The sequence below is a fragment of the Xenopus laevis genome, chromosome 3L (genome assembly GCF_017654675.1).
Source record: "Xenopus laevis strain J_2021 chromosome 3L, Xenopus_laevis_v10.1, whole genome shotgun sequence".
Taxonomy (NCBI): domain Eukaryota; kingdom Metazoa; phylum Chordata; class Amphibia; order Anura; family Pipidae; genus Xenopus; species Xenopus laevis.
Window position 1 is genome coordinate 155,838,880 of NC_054375.1, and position 18,043 is coordinate 155,856,922.

Sequence of the window (18,043 nt, forward strand, 5' to 3'; positions counted from 1 at the left end):
GCACTTTGTGAGAGGTGTCTGTATATTCTCTCTGTCTCTGCATTTGTCCCCCCCTAAAAAAATTCAAATGCCAGTCCATAGTGCGTGTGTGATAGGACCTGAAGCTCCACTAGCTGCATCTCTGCAGCATATGGCAGTGCTATATAAATAAAAGGGAAATTATGATACTGGAACAGTTTACAGAAGCAGGCACTGTGTTTCCCCAGAAGCTCATTTGCATGGAATAATCTTTCCTGGTGACTCATTTAACCCTTTGGGAATAAGCGACGTTTGGGATAAAAAGGGCAGGCAGATGTTTGGCTGACAGCTAAGGTAAGTTTTAGGGTACCCTCCCCACTCTCCTTTATACCCTTCTCCTCTCTCTCTGCTGGTTGGCTCCCTATTAATGTCTTTTCCCCTCACCAACTCACCTGCCTTCCCTCCCCACACTGTCCACTATGCTCCACATCTCCCCCCTTCTCTGTGCTTTGGGCTCTTTCACTCTCTACTTTCTAACTTTCGTTTTCCTGCAAACACGACTTTCTTTTCCTTCTCTCTCTCTTATTCTGTGCATTGCTCCCTTCATTTTTCCGGATTCCGACGCACTCTCCGACTGCCAACCTGGTTTTCACTTTGTGGCAACTGTCAGCATTGAGATTTCTTGGCTGCCAAATGACGGTATGTTGGTTATGTTCTTACTCTCTATTTCGGTCCCTAAACCACCATATTGATGTTTAATGGTGTCATTCCCTCAGAGTCCCCTGTTTCATGCTGCACCAGGACTCCGTATCCCAAAACCCTAAGGGCCCCTTGCGAAGAAAACATAGATAAAAGCACAGAATCTATGATATTGTGTAACAAGTGCCAGATATCTTCAGTATTTACATCAGAGATGATTAACTGGGGCCCTCCTGCTGTTGACTTGTCATCCTGATCTGAAACTTCCAACATCAGAATAAAGCTGCACTTATTGCCAACAGGATTTAAGGTTGGCACTTGAACAGTATTATACTGGCCTGGATTGTGAAAATGTTGCAGTGATGGGAATATCCTATAAAACCAGGACCCACATCAGGCAGGTTCAGTGTAATAATTGGGGTTGCTGGTGGGTCCAGGTATTGGTGTTGCCAGACCTCCCACCTTGATAATTATCTTCCACCTAGCCCTCCCTGTTAGTGACGTCAGATGTAGGCCCCTCCCCCTCTGTGATGTTACCTGCAGGTATGGGTACAGTTCAGAGCAAGGGTCCATGGCTGGGTGTGGGGTTCCTAGATGCTCAAACTGTAGTGCCTAATGGAAACAAGATGGCAACTTACCTTATTGGGGTGCAGTCCTGTCCTGAGCTATATAGCAGCCCTATAATGGAATATAAATGCATTCTCCTGCACTCAGTGGCCAGCACAAATGTTCTCAGTATATAGAGGATATAAGTATTACTGGTATGGTCCCTGTGCCCTTCCTGTCGTTAGTACATGTTGCAATAATCCCTTCATTCTGCCACGCCCTCCCTCTCTTCCTTTAAGCCACTGTACTCAATTTAGGAGAAAAAGCAGAAGCCAGAGTCGTGATGTCCCACATGGTGACCTGTGGATCTATTAGCCTGGCACGGGGAGTCTGGGGGGGCACAGGAGCCTGGCTGGGGGTCCTCATTTGCCTCATTGCTCTCATGTGCCAATCAATCCACATTGGCAACCTGCAGGTGGAACTCTCCTTGATGAGGAAGACTCAAGAGGAACGGAGGCCAGAGGTGGGTGGCTGACCTTATGCATTGATTACTCTTGGCACTTGATGTAGAAGTACTGGCAGACTCATAAGATAGATGTTTAGATCAATGCTACAATCACTGTGTGCACTTTAAACTGGCTATACACCACAAAATCCTGCAGCTCTATCCGGCAGCTGTTAAACTACCACTCCCAGCATACTGTGACAGCAGAAGGATCTTGAGAATGCTGGGAATTGTACTAGTTGTAGTGCAAGCAGAAGGCATTCTCCTCTGGGCCCTCCAGCACTATGGAGATGGATGCATAGTATTTGGTGTAGGAGTCGATACTCAAAGGATTAATAGGATGAGGCTGCCACTCATGTCCATATGATCCATTATTGTAGTCTTTGAGGCAAACGAAGAGTTATAATCGTCTGAAATCATATGACTGGCTACAAAACGTGCAATAAAAGTCTTGCTAAATAGTACAGTCATGTAAAAGCTGAGTCAGACACCGCACCTTCCTACTTGGTCTCTTTATCATACGCATTAGCTGCTCACCAGCCTCATGCCAGTGAAATGATGTGTTAAAGGGACAGTCCAATAAGGTACGGTGGCATTCCCAGGGTAATGACATGGGTTATGGATTTAGGGTGTTACTAGGCTGAGCCTTCCCACCTCTTTCCCGTAGGTGAAAAAGCAGCACAGTACAAAGGAAGAAGACCTGTCACTTTGCCTCAGACAAAAAAGAGACCTCACAGGAGCCAGGAGGTCAAGACATCACGGTGAGGTGAAGCAGAAGGGGTAGGTGAAAATTGGGTGGGAGGATATTTTAGAGATCATGCCACCTTACAATGCCCAATATTTTCTCTTGTAACACAGGACTAGTCAAAAGGCCAGTCCTACCGGCTTGCGCTGCGGCTCCACTATTACTATTGGGCACATGATTTGGGTGGGGTTGTTTATTTACTCTAACCAGAGCACATGATCTTGGTGGGGCAGTATTATTGATCCTATTGACCACATGATGTATTGAACAATTTTATATTTGTTCAATATGGTGCATAAGATTGGAATGGCTATCACTTTCACTAGGAACAAAATATTGACAGGGCTGTAAGTGCACTTCCGCCAGGCATATCCTCTTGGTGGGACTGCATCATGACTTCCACTAGGCATATCTTCTTGGTGGGGTTGCAATATTACAGCCACCTGGCATATCCTCTTGGTGGGAATGCATCATGACTTCCACCAGGCATATCTTCTTGGTGGGATTGCATCATGACTTCCACTAGGCATATCTTCTTGGTGGGGTTGCAATGTTACAGCCACCTGGCATATCCTCTTGGTGGGAATGCATCATGACTTCCACCAGGCATATCTTCTTGGTGGGATTGCATCATGACTTTCTCCAGGCATATCGTCTTGGTGGGATTGCAACATTACAGCCACCAGGCATATCCTCTTAGTGGGAATGCATCATGACTTCCACCAGGCATATCTGCTTGGTGGCATTGCATTATGACTGGGAATGCATCATGACTTGCATTATGACTTCCACCAGGCATATCTTCTTGGTGGGATTGCATCATGACTTTCTCCAGGCATATCGTCTTGGTGGGATTGCAACATTACAGCCACTAGGCATATCCTCTTAGTGGGAATGCATCATGACTTCCACCAGGCATATCTGCTTGGTGGCATTGCATTATGACTTTCTCCAGGCATATCTTCTTGATGGGGGTTGCAACATTACAGCCACCAGGCATATCCACTTGGTGGGATTCCATCATGCCTTCCACTAGGCATATCCTCTTGGTGAGACTGCAACATTACTTTTACAAACAGTATCCTGCATCTGCAACTTTCACCAGATGTAACCTCTTTGCACAATTGAAACAGTACTCCCACTAGGCGAATACTCTTGGCAGAAGTGCAACATTACTTCCACTAGATGTCCCTTGGACGCATGATCTTGTTAGGTCTCTGATTGCTCCCACTAGACATATGGTCTTGGTGGGGCTGTATGATCCTTCTGTGTGTGTTGCAGATGGTAGAGGACAGAGTACATGCCAATGTATAGTCACATACACCCACACTAAAGTACATTATTTTTTGCTTCTAGGAAATCGTTCATATGTTCACCTGGTGCCTGATCATTTCTTTACCAATGGTAAGAATTCCTTTCCAGCCCTGCCCGTCTAGTTTGGTGGCCTTTTGGGGTGCTAGACTTTTCTCTTTTTACCTCTCTAAAGAACAAGCAACAACTTTCCCTCAGGGTTCCATTCCCTCCTCCTCACCAAGCAATTATGGTGCCCAAGGAGAAAAGGTAGGAAAGCACAAAATGCTGCAATAGGGTCTATTACATTTAAAATTGCAGTCTCGTCTGGATGTTAGGGCACATATTGGGCAGGGTTATACACCTGTATGTATCATTCTAGTCTTAGCAAGGCATGAATCAACACCTTGTTGACATTTACTGTATGTGCTTTGTTTTGACCAGATTGCTCAATGCACTATTGATCCGTTTCTGGGCATGTTCTACCCACTCCTGTCATAACTCCCACACACTTTCCTCCTTGGCTTGGCACAAAATATGGCAAATCGGTTGTAGGGTTCAGAGGAGCAAATATTCTGTCTGATTTATTTGCCTACTTTGCTAAGCATTAAGTCCAGTAGTGACGGTGACATGGAGGCAATTACTTAAGGAAATATGTTTACGTATGGGTGATTACCAAAAATATGTTAAGATTAATAGGGCTGTATATATTTTGGGTTTCTAGTGAGTTTCCTCATTCTCCTGCTAAAATCTACTGTTTCATTCTTATTATAAACTTCCACTTTCATCACCCCCCCACACAAAAAAAGTTCCCTTAAGATCCTGAACTCTCTCCCCTGCCCTTTGTCTCTTAGAGGCACTGGATGCCACCCTCATCTTCTGGAAAGTGTCTATGAAGGAAGGGCGAGCTTTTCAGGTTCAAGGTGTTAATGTGACAGTGAAAAATTCTGGGATTTATTCTGTATACAGCCAGGTATATTATTTTATATCTATAAATACATAATACATGAGAGCCATGAATAACCTGTCTCCAAACATACATGCACCAAACATGGCTTGGTTTTATATATCGTTGCATGTATCGGTGCATATATGGCCACCTATAGGGATGCTCCATGTTTATGTAGAAACAGTCTCTAATTGTTCCCACCCAGGTTCTGTACAATGACTCCAGATTCACGATGGGACACTTGATAACACGTAAATTTGAAGGGATGTTTGGAGGAGAGGCGGTGCTTCTACGCTGTGTGCAGAGCATGCCGCCCAACCAGAGCATGGCGTATAACACCTGTTACAGCGCTGGTGAGACAACCATAATCCTTTGCTGCTCTCCAAAACTTATAGTATATAAAACACAGCTGGGCTCAGTTACTTACGCTGAGGAAATCTACACCATTGAGGTAACCAACTGCAACCAATCAGGTTGGTCAGGCCCTTCTTAGCTCATAACTTACTACAGATACAGAGTATATATATATATATATATTATATATTTATTTTTTTGTGTGTTTTTAGTGATGTTTCAGCCATTTAGCCCTACTTTCACCAACAATCTCACTTAGACTGTGTTTTCAGGAGTATCTTGCCATAGGGCATTCTCACCTTGTTCTTAGGATGGGTCTGCCTTTTAGGTGGAGTGGGGGACTGAATCTTCTACCCATATGGCTATTTTGTCTAGATTAGAGATCCGCAACCTTATTCACTCGTGAGCAACATTCAGATGTATAAAATGTTGGAGAGCAACACAAGCATGAAAAAATGTTCCTGGGGTGGCAAATAAGGGCTGTAATTGGCCATTTGGTAGCCCCTATGTGGACTGACAGCCTACAGAAGACTGTGTGGCAGTACTTCTGGTTTTTATTAAACCAAAACTTGCCTACAAGCCTGGAATTAAAAAAAACACCTGCTTTGAGGCCACTGGGAACAATATCCAAGGGTTTGGTGAGCAACATATTGCTCACAAGCTACTGGTTGGGGATCATTGGCCTAGATCATTCAGTTGGTCTATATGTTTTTAATCCATTGTCTGCAATTGTTTGCCCTCATCCAAGTCATGGCTACCCAGATTAAATAGATGGGAGCCCCCAAATCCAGAACAGTGTTGTATACTTACTCACTCTACACTTTGGTTACATCTGGTCTTTGTCTCCCCCACCAGGAGTTTTCCGCTTGCAAAAGGGGGATTCCATTAGCCTCGTCATACCAAGATCAAATGCCAATCTGGATGCCAGAGGAGAAGCCACCTTCCTTGGTCTTGTCAAGCTTTAAGAAGTATAAAGTGTCTGGCACTCTGACTAAAGATTACGGAGACCTCTGCAAGTGGCTCTCATGCCGATAGTCACTTCTTTGTGCCCTGATGCCAAATGCCGATCCCTTACAACCTCAGCAGCAGCAAAATCACAGAACTGTCCAACCCATGAAACCATTATGTGTACTATTTTAGTATTTAGGATTGCCGGCAGAGCTTATCACAGAGGTAGTACCACCACTGTGAAATCTGCAATGGCAGAGGACAAATTGCTTTGCAACCCAGAGAGGTCCAGTCTAAAAGCACAAAACAGCACATGAGCGGAGAATATATGAAACCTCGGCAGCTTAATGTTTAAATGGATGAAAGCAACATCTCTATATAGACTATACTCCCATGGAACCAGTACAGACTACTCCAATATCCCTCAGATCTAGAAGGACAAATAGGAAGCACCTAAGATAACCAATTGGATGAGAGAGTAGCAAATGCCATCAGAATGTACAAGGACCGTAGCTGGTTGGGAGGGGTGTAGAGAAAAAGAAGAGAAAGGATTTGAGGGAAGCGCATTATACAGAATTTTATGGGGGAAAGAGAGACCAATAGATTTATTCTACATTATTCCATTGGATTATATTTCATGTATTCTAGAAGCTTTGTGCTTACCCTCATGCTGCACCCCTTAATAAATGTATTTTGGACATTCATAGTCTGGTGTTATAGCAGTTTGCATGACTTTATTATAAGGCTAGAAGATGCGTTTCAACCCCAAAACTGGGGTCTTCTTGATGGGCATGTGCAGAATAAAAAATGCATCCCTCTGACAAAGACCCCGCTATTGGGGTTGAAGCGTGAGGGGTTCTTTTTCTTTTTGTATTATAAAGCTGTGTAATAAAAGATAATCTCGTGCTATACTAATGTGCCTTGTTCACTCAATTGCATTCGATTTGTATTTATGGGGGTTGTCAGGCAGCCGTCAGACAGTGATTACCCAGCACTTTAATAGGGATAGATTTGATGTGCCATATTACATACATACATATTGCTGAAAATGAAAAGTTCTGGGCTTCTTTGCATCGGAGCCAACACAAGGCTATTTAGCTCTTCAGCAGTTTTCTGGTTGCTAGGGTCTTATTTACCAGTTTGAATGAGAGATAACAGATAGGAGAGGCCTGACTATAAAGATTAAAAATAAAATGTAACAAAGTTTTAGCCACACAGAGCAATAACATATCTAAAAGAAAAACATAACATAACACAGAGAACGTAACTTGAACTAGCGCTCAGAGGATCTGAAAAAATGTACAGCCATCCATACTTGGCTTTTAAATTCCCACCTGGGATACTAAAGGGCTTAGTGATGTCATCTGTTATAATTTGTGCTTAATGATGTCATTTCTATTACATGACTCACTGAAACATGTCTATTACAATAAATAATGTCCCTCTGTCTTCGTGGAGTTCCTGGAGATCCTTGGAGATCTGTATAACTCAGCCTGCAGCCTTGTGCCTTTATTTGGTCACAGAACAACCCCTCAGTGACTTCTAATATCCTTATCATTTACAGTAGGGGGTACATTATCCCTTATAATACATGAGTGATACTCAGAGTTCCCTGTATAACTCAGCCTGCAGCCTTGTGTCTTTATATGGTCACAGAACAACCCCTCAGTGACTTCTAATATCCTTATCATTTACAGTAGGGGGTACATTATCCCTTATAATACATGAGTGATACTCAGAGTTCCCTGTATAACTCAGCCTGCAGCCTTGCGCCTTTATATGGTCACAGAACAACCCCTCAGTGACTTCTAATATCCTTATCATTTACAGTAGGGGGTACATTATCCCTTATAATACATGAGTAATACTCAGAGTTCCCTGTATAACTCAGCCTGCAGCCTTGCGCCTTTATATGGTCACAGAACAACCACTCAGTGACTTCTAATATCCTTATCATTTACAGTAGGGGGTACATTATCCCTTATAATACATGAGTGATACTCAGAGGTCCCTGTATAACTCAGCCTGCAGCCTTGTGCCTTTATATGGTCACAGAACAACCCCTCAGTGACTTCTAATATCCTTATCATTTACAGTAGGGGGGTACATTATCCCTTATAATACATGAGTGATACTCAGAGTTCCCTGTATAACTCAGCCTGCAGCCTTGTGCCTTTATATGGTCACAGAACAACCCCTCAGTGACTTCTAATATCCTTATCATTTACAGTAGGGGGTACATTATCCCTTATAATACATGAGTGATACTCAGAGGTCCCTGTATAACTCAGCCTGCAGCCTTGTGCCTTTATATGGTCACAGAACAACCCCTCAGTGACTTCTAATATCCTTATCATTTACAGTAGGGGGTACAGTGACAAGTATTACACTTACAGCCATTTCAGAGTGAAATAATGACAAAAAAAACCCGTAAGTCGGGGGTTAATTCGGCTTCAGGTTTCCGAGTTCGAAGCAAAACAAAGAAGTAGTAACTCCCCTCAGACTGAGCCGCTATTCTCTGCTCCACACTGTGCGGGATATTTTAGACTCTCCCACAAAAGCGCGCTAAACTCAGAAGCATCGCCATTGGTTGGTAACTTTCCCGCCCATTATCGTTCCTCCTCTCCACTATCTGCCGCCGTCCGTACTAACATTCAACTCGCCACGCCTCCTCACTTCTCCCGTAGCTTTCTATTGGCGCCTTCACCTTTTCCTCCTCCCACTTTCACTCAGCTGCCGTGTTGTGTTACTGGAGGCGGAAGTGCGTGTTTGTCGTGTGTGGTTCCCTCATGGCTCGTGTCAGGGGGTCAGAGACGCTGTGTTGCCCGAGCTTTGTATGTGGGGAAATTGAAGTTGATTGTCAGTGAGTGAATGAAGCAGAGGATCATTAGGAGACCTTGTTCTGTAGTTGGTGAGACAATGGATGTTCTCGTTACCACAGAGAATGCTGAATAGCTGAGGTAGAAATGAAAGAGACCTCTAACCACACTCTCTTACATTACAGCTGGGACTGGAGCAATTTGGTACCAGGAAGGCCCTGAAACTGCCTCTGATTGGTGGGAGAGAATCAGTGTCCCTCTATTGGGGAGTGTGACAGAGGGAACCTGCAATGGCTGACGAGAAGCAAGACTGGACATCAGAGGAGACCAGAGAAATATTAGCTCAGGGAAAGGAGTCAGACGGCCATGCTGGAACATCAGGGGAGGCCAGAGAAATGTTAGCTGAGGGAAAGGAGGCAGACGGCCATGCTGGAACATCAGGGGAGGCCAGAGAAATATTAGCTGAGGGAAAGGAGGCAGACAGCCATGCTGGAACATCAGGGGAGGCCAGAGAAATGTTAGCTGAGAGAAAGGAGTCAGACGGCCATGCTGGAACATCAGGGGAGGCCAGAGAAATGTTAGCTGAGAGAAAGGAGGCAGACGGCCATGCTGGAACATCAGGGGAGGCGGCATATTTAGTAGAGGATGGAACTTGTGTCCCTCTCGACAGGGAAAGTGGGGTTGTGGCATTAGGGGATGTAGAGGAATTAGTAGTGGCTGGAAGCAATGCTCCTCAGATGACAGAGAGCAAGGCCCGGTTATTGGAGGCTGAAGCATTCGATAGTGAGATGATGAGGGTTCATGGGCAGAGCAGTGGCATGGAGGGCGCACAGCTGGGAGAAAGCTCACAAATGCCAAGAGATGTCCCACCCAATGGCAACGGAGAAGAAAAGTCTGATGATAACGCTGCTCCAAATGAAACAAACACTGGGATATTGGACAGAAAGGAAGAAGATGGGACTTTTCAGGGCCCTGCAGCCAAGGTAGCACGGGTCGATGAGTTTGCTCCAGTCTGTGATGTCTGCTTAGAGGAAACAGCGGAGGTATCAATGGAGGAGCAGGCAGTAGAGCAGAGGATAGAAGCTGCAGCAGAGACAGAGGAACCGGCTGAGCACTTGGAAGAATCATATTGGTATGAGCAGTGTGTATATATAATTTAGTTACTATGGATGTCCCAGCTTTTACCTAAGACCCGTGCCCGCCTTTACTCTCTCAGATTAGTGAGCATCTTTAAAAATAGTGTACTCATCAGAATCACAACGTGTTGCGTACGCTGGCCCCAGAATTTGTACACACACAGCTTAGAGGGAACATTGACTGTGACACAATTTGCCTCATTAGATGGGGCATAACAGCAGTCAGAGAAATGTATTCTCTTATAGCTTGATTTAGTGCTTCCCTAGGAACATGCGCCCCCTTTAAACACATAATGGGTAAATGATACAGAGCCAAACTTGCCTCATTTCTCTCCATACCTACTGCTCTATTTACTTGTCTGGTGCTGAGACAATTGCAGTACTTACCTACTTTCTATCCATGCCTACTGCTCTGGTTCTCTGCTGACCCAGCTGCAGTACTCACTTGATTTCTATCCCCGCCTACTACTCTGCTTTCTGGTTCTCTGCTGACCCAGCTGCAGTACTCACTTGTTTTCTATCCCCTCCTACTACTCTGCTTTCTGGTTCTCTGCTGACCCAGCTGCAGTACTCGTTTGTTTTCTATCCCCGCCTACTACTCTGCTTTCTGGTTCTCTGCTGACCCAGCTGCAGTACTAGTTTGTTTTCTATCCCCGCCTACTACTCTGCTTTCTGGTTCTCTGCTGACCCAGCTGCAGTACTCACTTGTTTTCTATCCCCTCCTACTACTCTGCTTTCTGGTTCTCTGCTGACCCAGCTGCAGTACTCACTTGTTTTCTATCCCCTCCTACTACTCTGCTTTCTGGTTCTCTGCTGACCCAGCTGCAGTACTCGCTTGTTTTCGATCCCTGCCTATCTTTTTTCTATTTTCTGTGCTGGGTCAATCTACTCTTTTCTCAATAGGCACAGTTTGTAAATGTTGGATTCTGGAATACTCTCAATTAACTGATCAGTAGTAAGTGCACCATGGTGGGGCCTGGGTTCCAGTTTTTGGCTAGTACAGGGTGTTGTGGCTTTAAGGGCTGCTTGAAGAAGGGCACCTTGTGCTGAACCATAGCTTTAGGTCAAAGCTTGTCACAGACTGTAACTGCTCAGCAGAATTTTCCTTTGTATGTACATTCATTTATTATAAACGGCACATTACAGTGACACTTCCCTAAAAAACAAAATAGAAAGCCAAAATGTGTGGAAATCCCAGTGCATATTAGTTGGAGGGAATCTTCATTTTCCCCTACTTCTCTCTTCACTAAATGTGGCCCATTGTGTCTCACACACAGAGAAGGGGGATGTTGGCAATGGAATATGGGCACATTAAACTCATTGATCCACTTGCATGAAAGCTACAACTGCTGCCACACTAAAGAGCTGCTGTTCTCACGTGAAACAAGGGGAAGTATTCCTCACTATGAAAATAAAGATTGTAGAGCTCAGAACAAGAGGTGTGCCAACTCTACAAGATACTGCATGCAAACTAATTGCACTTCAGACATGTAGATTGCAGTACCACTTCTCACCACTGCAATCCGTTCCCATAGACCGCAGTAGAAGAGCGCCAACCTCAGTAAATTAGCTCCACACCACATGTTGATGACTAAAAAGTATCTCATATGTCAAATGCCTCCTTATTAAATAACCTCTTTCTGTGATTCTTCCTTAGCTCTGCCCAGTTTGACTTTTCCTCTCAGCCCTGGGCGCTCGCAGGAGCTTGGCATGAATATTCAGCAGTGCCTGAGAACTTCCTGAAAGGCTGCAAATGGTAAGCCCCTCCTACTTATTATCCTTGTAGCTCTTCAAGGAGAGAGTGGGGGTCATTTACAAACACTGGGTGTATTTGCACCTGGGCAGTAACTCATGGCAACCAGATGATTGCATTCGGCGCTCACCCTGCAGCTATCTGAAAAAGCTAATCACTGATCGGTTGCTACGGGTGCAAATTTGCCCAATCAGTGATTAGCTTTTTAAGATAGTTGCAGGGTGAGCACTGAAATCAATCTGGTTGCCATGGGTTACTTCCCAGGTGCAAATACACCCAGTGTTTGTAAATGACCCTGGTATTGCCCCAGTTATGAGCTTGTGGCATATGATTGCATTCTGCTGGATTACCATTTGGGCCATAATCCTTGCAATGGTTGAAATCAGAAAAATGTTCAGTTGAATTATCAGGTAGGTTGGGAATGGGATTCATTTGTTTTTGTTTTTTTTTCGGGGGGGGGGGGTGGGTTGTTAAGCAGAATGATGGTACTGGCCTTAAAGAACATATGAGGGGATTTACAATCTATCCTTGACCATTCAGGTGCAGTGTTTGCCTTTTAGACCAACAGAGAGCGTTCCAGTAGATACTGACTAGAGGAAGGTTGGGGATACCCAGACACTTCCTCTCAGCACATCACATGATCACGTGAGACTGGTACCAGTTTAGTTAATGGAACGGATCCAGTTGCAGTTGAACAGGACTGTAGGTACTTCGGGGTTCTCAGCTGAGCCAGCTGCAGTACTCACTTGCTCTTCAGTCCCACCTACTGCTGTACTTCCTGCTTGTGTGCTCAGACCTGCTTTATATACCTGTTTGCGGATCCAATTCCAGGTTATCCGCTCAAGAGGCACTTGGGTGCTAATTAACATTTTTTAATGAACATTTCACCTTTCCAGGGCCCCTGATGGTACCTGCCTACTGACCAACAGTGATGACAACATCTTGCGGATATATAACCTTCCACCTGAGCTGTACTCGGACAACTGGGATGTACTGGAGGAAATGGTACTATAAGGCTGGGTGAGATGTGCTTGGGATAATGTTATTCCATTCTGCCTCACTCCAGGATAATGAGCCTCTCTCTCTCTCTCTCTCTCTCTCTCTCTCTCTCTCTCTCTCTCTCTCTCTCTCTCTCTCTCTCTCTCTCTCTCTCTCTCTCTCACACACAGCGCCCTGTTCTACGTATGGCTGAAGGGGACACCATATATGACTACTGTTGGTACCCCAGTATGAATTCCTCTGACCCCACCACCTGCTTGTAAGTAACATAGATCTCACTCCTGGAACTTCCTATTAGGCGCGTCTTTGGATCTGCTGTGAATTGTGACACTTTGTGTCCTTTTGTGTTTATCCATTCAGTGTGGCCAGCAGCTGTAAAGATAACCCAATCCATGTGTGGGACGCATTCCACGGCCACCTGAAAGCATCGTATCGGCCGTACAACCACTTGGTAATATCCGCCCCTCCCCCCTGTACAATGGTCTGGGCCCGGGGGGGCACTTGTTCTGACATTCTCTTCTCTCACAGGATGAGCTGACAGCGGCACACTCTCTCTGCTTCTCTCCTGATGGTGAGCAGCTCTTCTCTGGATTTGAAAAGATGATTCGGGTGTTTGAGACATCTCGGCCTGGGAGGGACTGCGAGTGTCGCCCTACTTTCCGTACGTACGTGGGTGGATACTTTTATAGTACATACTGATCTCCTTTAGGTGAACTCATTCTCTGCATCTCTTCCCTTTTACCTCCATCTCTAGATAAGAAGCAGGGTCAGGCTGGTATCATCTCCTGCATCGCCTTCAGCCCCACTCAGGATATTTACGCCTGCGGCTCTTATTCGAAGTCTCTGGGATTGTACTCCCGGCAGGAAGGGGTCACCCTGGCAATTCTGCAGGGGCATCAGGGTGGCATCACCCACCTAGTTTTCTCTCCTGATGGCAACTGTATTTTCTCAGGGGGACGAAAGGTAGGAGACCTTAATATTCCCACCATTGCATGGAAGAGCCATCTCTGCAAGCTACTAGCCATTGTAATCTTCCAGGCCGGGCACTAGGGTAAGAGGGACCCTAGCAACCAGATAGTTGATACATGCAAAGATAAAGAGCTGTCCAATTATTTCTGCTTCACAGGACCCTGAGATCTTGGGTTGGGATGTCCGTTACCCTGGGAACGTTCTGCTCTCCGTGAAACGCAATGTTGCCACAAACCAGAGAATTTACTTCGATGTTGACGTGTAAGTCCTGAAGCGACTTTCTCCCACTGCCGGTTGTACTCGTTCGGGGCTTAGCAGCTTTCTCTTGTGTAGAGTATATTGGCAGAATGGATTTTAGGCATTAACACAATGCAGGATAGAGCTTGATTGGTTGTGGAGCTGAACTTTCAAGTGTATGTGCCTCTTTCTCCTAGCTCCGGCCGTTACCTGGTAAGCGGGGATACGCAGGGCCTAGTTACCGCCTGGGATATATCCAGTCAGTCTGAGGAAGAATTTGCCTCTCCCGTCCTACAGTTCCAGGCTCAGAAAGATTGTATTAATGGCATTAGGTGAGTGTCGGAAGGTACCATTGTCCTGCCTAATTCGGCAGCTGGACCAGAATTATATAGCCGTGCACTGTATCGTATTGCAAAAACTCAGTCGGTTCAACTGCTGCCTGAATTCATTACTAATGTGATGTCACGTTGATGCTTCAGCAAGCCTGACGTGATTGGCCCACATGATTCTCCCAGTAATGAGAGATCCCTCATCAGATCTTGTTCAGTGTGACATCACAAGGTATTGGTATCCTCATATATGATGAATGGGACTTTATAGCATCCTCTCCCAAAGCAAAGACTGATATTACTGTTCTCTTCCTCTCTCTCTCTTTTTCAGTTTGCACCCGTCTATGCCACTCCTAGCAACCGCCTCAGGCCAGAGGAAGTTTCCGGAGTTGGGAGAAGACAGCGGTGATGAGACAGATGGACCTCCTGGTGTTGCTGGAGAAAACTCCCTGCAGCTTTGGTGGTGTAGGAGTCCAGCAAATTAGAGTGTCATCCATGGGTGCAGAACATTTTCACCAGGAGGTGTCTAAGAGATAGACAGCAGGGACGATGTTCTCTTATACATCCTATTGCCATGGGTGCTGCTGCCCTCCCACCCAATCTCAGCCATTCACGTGAAGCCCTCCGTGTTCAGCTACTTCCTTGTGTCATGGGGACGCCATGTTTACTTTTGGCATTGACTCCAGATGGTGTCAGTGTGGCATCAGTTGCCTCATTTTCAGGCACATCTCCATGATCTTCCATCTCACTGGTCATCAAGGCCCAATGGATCCGTTACCAGCGCCAGAATATGGGCTTTGATTTAGCTTTGGGCAACAGCAATGACACCGGTTAGAAGAAAGAACCAGCAACAAGTTACCTAATACGAGATGTCTATCTATATATCTATATATATATATATCTATATATATCTATCTATCTATATATATATATATATATATATATATATCTATATATATATATATATATATATATATATATATATATATCTATATCTATATCTCTAGATAGATAGATAGATAGATAGATAGATAGATATAAAATCTCTGCAGCTTATGCTCCAATCACTGAATGAAGCTCTCTCATATGGCTTGTATATATTTTTTAATATATACGTGTTCTCTGGTCTATTTGTGTATAATATAATTTGTATAGAATGTTGTATAGGTGGTCATTCATACAGAGCTTGTGGGGTGCTGCCGTACTGGATTTGTAGGGTTAAGCAGTTGGATGGATTCTAAGCAATTTGTTTCTGAATTGGGAATTAAAGGAGACAAGTTTTGGGAACAATTAGCAAATATTTGTGTTTTTATCAATATCCGCTCTGTGGCTTGCCCCGCCCACTGGCAGAAGCACCGCCCTGTTCCATTAAAGAAACTATAAATGCGTTTTCCTGATATACTGAAGTTTGCTTGGCACTGTAGGAGTTAAACAACTTCCTATTCACACAGAACAAGTGTGCAAAAACATCCCCCCCCCCCCAAATCTGGTTGCTGAGTTTTAACAGGATACAAGATTCTTATTGGACAATAGTGTTTGTATCTGTTATGAGTCGAGCCACCACCTACCATAAACGTTTGCTTTTCTACAAGGGTGTTTAATTAGGGAGTTTTAGGGTGCATTAGGCTGTTTCATTAAAAACACAGAGAGACATGGTTTGTGTTTCTTTCAGGGTTAGGAGGCCCCTAGGGCCAGAGGTTAGAACTTTACACAGAACCAGACTCTGAAAACACTGACAAATAGTTGCATCTTACGCCTCTCCTGATTGGTTGCATTCCCCATTTATTATAGGCTGCTTGGTTACACGCCCACATTAGTATAAGTTGATTGGTTACACTCACAAATTAATATAGGCGGCTTGGTTTTCTCTCCATTAATCCGACAGTGTAACCAAGCAGCATACAATAACATGGGAGTATAATACAAACTGGATAATCAATATCTCCAATTGGGTTGGTTACCCTCCCAGATTACTGCAGGTAGTTTGGTTGTACAGGTATGGGACCCATGATCTGGAAACCAGTTACCCAGAAAGCTCCAAATAACAGAAAGGACATCTCCCATTTAATATAAATTTTAAAAATGATTTCCATTTTCTGTGTAGTAATAAAACAGTCGCTTGTACTTGATCCCAACTAAGATATAATTAATCCTTATTGGAGGCAAAACCAGCCTATTGGCTTTATTTAATGTTTACATGAGTTTCTAGTAGACTTAAACTATGAAGATCCAAATTACGTAAAGATCTGTTATCTGGAAAACCCCAGGTCCCGAGCATTCTGGATAACGGGTCCCATACCTGTACTGTCAGATTACTGCAGGCAGTTTTATTGTATTGACAGATTACTGCAGGCAGTTGGGTTGTACTGCCAGATTATAGCTGACCGTTAGGTTGTACTGCCATATTATAGGTGACAGTTGGGTTCTACTGCCATATTATAGCTGGCAGGTGGGTTGTACTGACAGATTATAGCAGGCAGTTAGGTTGTACTGACAGTTTATAGCAGGCAGTTTGGTTAGTTAGCGTGTGGCTTTTGTGGTTGCTTAGAGACAGTTTGTATACAGCTCTGTTACTGCAGTGCTTGTGTCTCTGCACTTTCTCTGCTGCCTGTGGAGATGTCTCATGTGATCACCTCTTCCCTCTCTTCTCCTCGGCTTGGCACCTCCATTCAGCCTTCTATTAACTCATCACGCTCCCCTGAGCACAGACAAAAGGGTAATGTTTATATTTATGTGCGTCTGTGTGTTATAAGTGCCTACGGGTTAGTTCACACGAGGGGATTCGGGGAGATTTTGTCTAATTCTGTCTAATCGCCTCGTCTTCTGAGCAACAATCTCCCCGAACTGCCTCGTCGTTTTTTCCCATAGACTATAAAGAAAAGTCGCCTGCACTAAAGCACACGCGGCGATGCATTTTCCATAGTCGCCCGAAGTTGCCTCCCAGCCCATATTGCTTGAACAGGTGGGGTATGAGGGGGAAGCAGAACAGAATGCTGCTTCATTACTTCCTACAATTCCCACAATCCTCTGCCAGCTGTAGCAAATCCCTGTGTTCCAAACTAAACTGTCTCGTGTCTGTCTTATGCCATTTGTACTTTTAAAAATTAAAGATGGTTTAAAGTATCCACCCACACAATTTCACTTGTTTTTGGATATTAGTAGTTTTACACTTCTAGGAACATAAACGTGGCAGAGAAGCTCTGATGGCGGCTGCGCCTGCCAACCTTTATATCTGACTGTGCATTTAACCCTCCCACACCTCGGGGGGCTGTGCCAGCACCATATAATGGAAGTCTAAAACTATTCATAAAACAGAAAAAGAAAATGAATGCAAGTGTGCTCAGAAGAGAACTCCATGCCATTTTAATTTAATTTGGGCTTAGAGCTAGGGATGCACTGAATCCACTATTTTGGAACCAAATCCTTTGCGAGAGATTCAGCTGAATATCAAACTGAATCCTAATTTGCATATGCAAATTAGAGGTGGGAAGGGGAAAACATTTTTTACTTGTTTTGTAACAAAAAGTCACGCAATTGCCCTCCCCGCCCCTAATTTGCATATGCAAATTAGGATTTGATTCGGCCGAATCCTGGATTCAGTGCATCCCTACTTAGAACCCTTAAGGTTGCCGGTCAGTAAATTCTCTAATCACCAAATTCATTTATTGTAAACCATGCACACTAGATAGATAGATAGATATGATAGATAAGATAGATAGAGATATATATATATATATATATATATATATTCAAAAATACATTCTGTAAAGAAAAAAATAGATTTATATAGTCTCCAATATCATTAAA

The 18,043-nt window shown here is 44.3% G+C and overlaps 2 protein-coding genes across 6 annotated transcripts; both read left to right on the top strand.

The window, feature by feature from the left end:
• The first annotated feature begins 260 nt into the window (after positions 1–260).
• Positions 261–6,905, top strand: LOC101243550 (APRIL). 3 transcript variants are annotated; one of them, XM_041584844.1, is made up of 7 exons: positions 261–657; positions 1,503–1,726; positions 2,376–2,469; positions 3,810–3,857; positions 4,598–4,716; positions 4,898–5,045; positions 5,902–6,905. In XM_041584844.1, exons 1-7 carry the CDS (start codon positions 438–440, stop codon positions 6,009–6,011), a joined length of 963 nt encoding a protein of 320 aa, XP_041440778.1. In that variant the 5' UTR covers positions 261–437; the 3' UTR covers positions 6,012–6,905.
• Positions 6,906–8,714: 1,809 nt separating this feature from the next.
• Positions 8,715–15,633, top strand: wrap53.L (WD repeat containing, antisense to TP53 L homeolog). 3 transcript variants are annotated; one of them, XM_041587386.1, is made up of 12 exons: positions 8,715–8,905; positions 8,999–9,148; positions 9,209–9,945; positions 11,607–11,705; positions 12,599–12,707; positions 12,872–12,960; positions 13,062–13,152; positions 13,230–13,362; positions 13,456–13,664; positions 13,828–13,931; positions 14,105–14,239; positions 14,568–15,633. In XM_041587386.1, the coding sequence occupies exons 2-12, from the start codon at positions 9,104–9,106 to the stop codon at positions 14,719–14,721; spliced, it is 1,905 nt and encodes a 634-aa protein (XP_041443320.1). In that variant the 5' UTR covers positions 8,715–8,905; positions 8,999–9,103; the 3' UTR covers positions 14,722–15,633. The 3 variants fall into 3 exon arrangements, with proteins under 3 accessions (XP_041443320.1, XP_041443319.1, XP_018109316.1); XM_041587385.1 differs by having other exon boundaries at positions 8,716–8,905; positions 8,999–9,379; positions 9,440–9,945; XM_018253827.2 differs by having other exon boundaries at positions 8,716–8,905; positions 8,999–9,945.
• Positions 15,634–18,043: the final 2,410 nt, after the last annotated feature.